The following is a 3002-nucleotide window of genomic DNA, read 5'->3' on the forward strand; positions in this document are numbered from 1 at the left end:
ACACATTCACATACAGACGAGCTCTCAGTCTCTTCTCTGACCGCGTATTATTATTATTATTGATATCAGTGATCAACACTGACCTTATTGTTACCCGTCTCAGCTGTCTCACCCGTCTCAGCTGTCTCACCCGTCTCAGCTGTCTCACCCGTCTCAGCTGTCTCACCCGTCTCAGCTGTCTCACCTGTCAGTGTGTGATGTGCTGGTGGTTCTCATTGTGTTTGCAGGCTGTAACAGAGAGGCTGTTTATGATAATCAGAGTGTCACAGGATGATGAGTGAAGTCTGGAGGATCAGTTTCCATGGTAACTGAGACTCATTTAAATCTCTATGAACCAGAGCTGACTGGTTTAACAGGTGCGTCCTCCTGTCTGTCCACCATGTAGTACTGGTGTCTCTGGATGTGTTGGTACAACGTGGTGTATTTGGAGACCCTCCTCATCCTCGGCAGGATGAAGCTGTGAGTGAAGGTCTCTCTGCTCAGAGAGCTCCGCCCCTCAGCTGCCAGGACGCTGTTAATGAACTGAAGACAGAAACTGAAGCAGTTATGGTCGTCCTCATGGAACCTGAGACACACAGGTGAGACAGGTGGACACAGAAAGAGAGAGATAAGACAGAATGACAGTTGGGAGGTGTACCTGTGCCAGGTGTGAGGTGTACCTGTGCCAGGCGGGGTCCCACATGGACCCGTTAGAGAAGCGCTCCAGGTACTGGTCCCACTGAGCCAGCAGGTGGAACATGTCGGGGCGGACCAGAGGAACACTGACGCAGCGCTCCCACCCACTCTGATCTCTACAAACTCCACCACGAGTGTAGTTATACACAACTCCTACACACACACACACACACACACACACACACACACACACACACACACTTCAGACTGTGTCCAATGTTGAGTCTGCTCTGTCTGTACATTGAGCTAAATGCTAACATCAACATGTTCACAAAGACAATGCTAACGTGCTGATGTATAGCAGTACAATTTGAGGCCGGTTGAGTCCGGTTAAGCTGATGATGTCATCAGTTCTGCAGATATTTGGACACATGGACATGTTGACCTGATGATGGCGCTAGATGAAAAGTCAGTTCATCCTGAAGGGGAATATGAACATCACAGAGATGATGACATGGTGACAATGAGGTGGTGGACTGATGTTAGCAGCTTGTTGTTAGCTCCAGCCAATCCTCTGCTAATGTAGCATTAAGTTAGCTGTATCGCTAATGTCAATCAAAAACATGCAGTGTGGTTTCTGTCCTCAGCAGAAACAACACTGTATGACCACAAGGGTGAGCAGTCATCACCATGTTGTGTCTTCAGTGACAACAGGTAGAACAGGTGACGCAGTGCATTGTGGGATTGTCAGCAGACCTACCTGCAGTGTTTGAGATGCCAGTGTGAAGATCTGACGTCCCATCGAAGTCTCTGAGGAAGACACAGCCGGCACACACTGGTTAGACTGGTCTCAACTGGTATGGACTGGGTTAGAACACTGTGTATCTACCTGTAGTGTGTGTACCTGTGTGTATCTACCTGTAGTGTGTGTACCTGTGTGTATCTACCTGTAGTGTGTGTACCTGTGTGTATCTACCTGTAGTGTGTGTACCTGTGTGTATCTACCTGTAGTGTGTATGTGTACCTGTGTGTATCTACCTGTAGTGTGTGCGTGTGTGTGTACCTGAGTGTATCTACCTGTAGTGTGTGTGTCTGTGTGTGTGTGTGTACCTGAGTGTATCTACCTGTAGTGTGTATGTACCTGTGTGTATGTACCTGTAGTGTGTGTGTGTGTGTACCTGTGTATCTACCTGTAGTGTGTGTGTACCTGTGTGTATCTACCTGTAGTGTGTATGTGTACCTGTGTGTATCAACCTGTAGTGTGTGTGTGTACCTGTGTGTATCTACCTGTAGTGTGTGTGTGTGTGTGTGTGTGTGTGTGTGTGTACCTGTGTGTATCTACCTGTAGTGTGTGTGCACCTGTGTGTATCTACTTGTAGTGTGTGTGTGTGTACCTGAATGTATCTACCTGTAGTGTGTGTGTACCGGTGTTTATCTACCTATAGTGTGTGTACCTGTGTTTATCTACCTGTAGTGTGTGTACCTGTGCGTATCTACCTGTAGTGTGTGTACCTGTGCCTATCTACCTGTAGTGTGTGTGTACCTGTGCGTATCTACCTGTAGAGTGTGTACCTGTGTGGCTCTACCTGTAGTGTGTGTGTATCTGTGTGTATCTACCTGTAGTGTGTGTGTATCTGTGTGTATCTACCTGTAGTGTGTGTACCTGAGTGTTTCTACCTGTAGTGTGTGTGTGTATCTGTGTGTATCTACCTGTAGTGTGTGTGTATCTGTGTGTATCTACCTGTAGTGTGTGTGTGTGTGTGTGTGTACCTGTGTGTATCTACCTGTAGTGTGTGTGTACCTGTGTGTATCTACCTGCTGAGGTTGTCGTGTGCAGGTGCGACCAGCAGGCAGCAGGAGCTCTTGTGTCCGTTGGTGAGGGGCGAGGGGAGGCTGACCGGCGCCTCCTGCAGTCTGCTCCCCCTCAGCTCCTCCCCACAGCTCGGACACTCCTCTGGCACTGAGAAACAGAAGATCTCCTTCTGACAGTGAGTCAGTCGGATCACACTGCGATCCATTCTTACTCCTCAGCTCCTCCTGTCGTTCCTCCAGTCCTCTTCTTACTCCTCTGGGACTTTGTTTATTTCTCTTCCTGTTCTCCTTAGACTCCTCTAGTCTTCCCTTTACTCCTCAACTCCTCCTGTTGCTCCCATTTTTACGCTTCACTGCTCCTTTAACTCCAGATCCTCTGTTTACTCCTCTTCTTACTCCTCAGCTCCTCCTTTTCTCCTCAGATCTTCTCTTTCTCTTCTTTTTGCTCTCCTTTGACTTGTTTTCTTCTTCTCCCCTCCTCTGTGACACACCTGGTTGCTAGGTAACAGCCTATCAGATAACATCACTGCGCGGCTCCGGCCTATCAGGTTCCAGGTGTTGTGAGACAGACAGCC

At 48.4% G+C, this 3002-nt stretch overlaps 1 protein-coding gene across 1 annotated transcript; it reads right to left on the reverse strand.

Annotated features, from left to right (window-relative positions):
• Positions 1–327: 327 nt before the first annotated feature.
• LOC140997586 (MKRN2 opposite strand protein-like) lies at positions 328–2779 on the reverse strand. The gene is made up of 4 exons (XM_073467534.1): positions 2431–2779; positions 1376–1425; positions 660–828; positions 328–565 (listed from the first exon to the last, which is right to left on the reverse strand). Exons 1-4 carry the CDS (start codon positions 2631–2633, stop codon positions 328–330), a joined length of 660 nt encoding a protein of 219 aa, XP_073323635.1. The 5' UTR covers positions 2634–2779.
• Positions 2780–3002: the final 223 nt, after the last annotated feature.

This window comes from Pagrus major, chromosome 6 (genome assembly GCF_040436345.1).
Source record: "Pagrus major chromosome 6, Pma_NU_1.0".
NCBI lineage: Eukaryota > Metazoa > Chordata > Actinopteri > Spariformes > Sparidae > Pagrus > Pagrus major.

Bases quoted from the DNA above. Each gene is read 5' to 3' on its own strand.
- LOC140997586 (XM_073467534.1), bottom strand. From the start codon at position 2,633: ATGGATCGCAGTGTGATCCGACTGACTCACTGTCAGAAGGAGATCTTC. The intron at 1,426-2,430 runs GTAGATACACAC...TGTCTTCCTCAG, and splicing joins GCACACGACAACCTCAGCAG to AGACTTCGATGGGACGTCAG. The intron at 829-1,375 runs GTAGGTCTGCTG...GTGTGTGTGTAG, and splicing joins TGGCATCTCAAACACTGCAG to GAGTTGTGTATAACTACACT.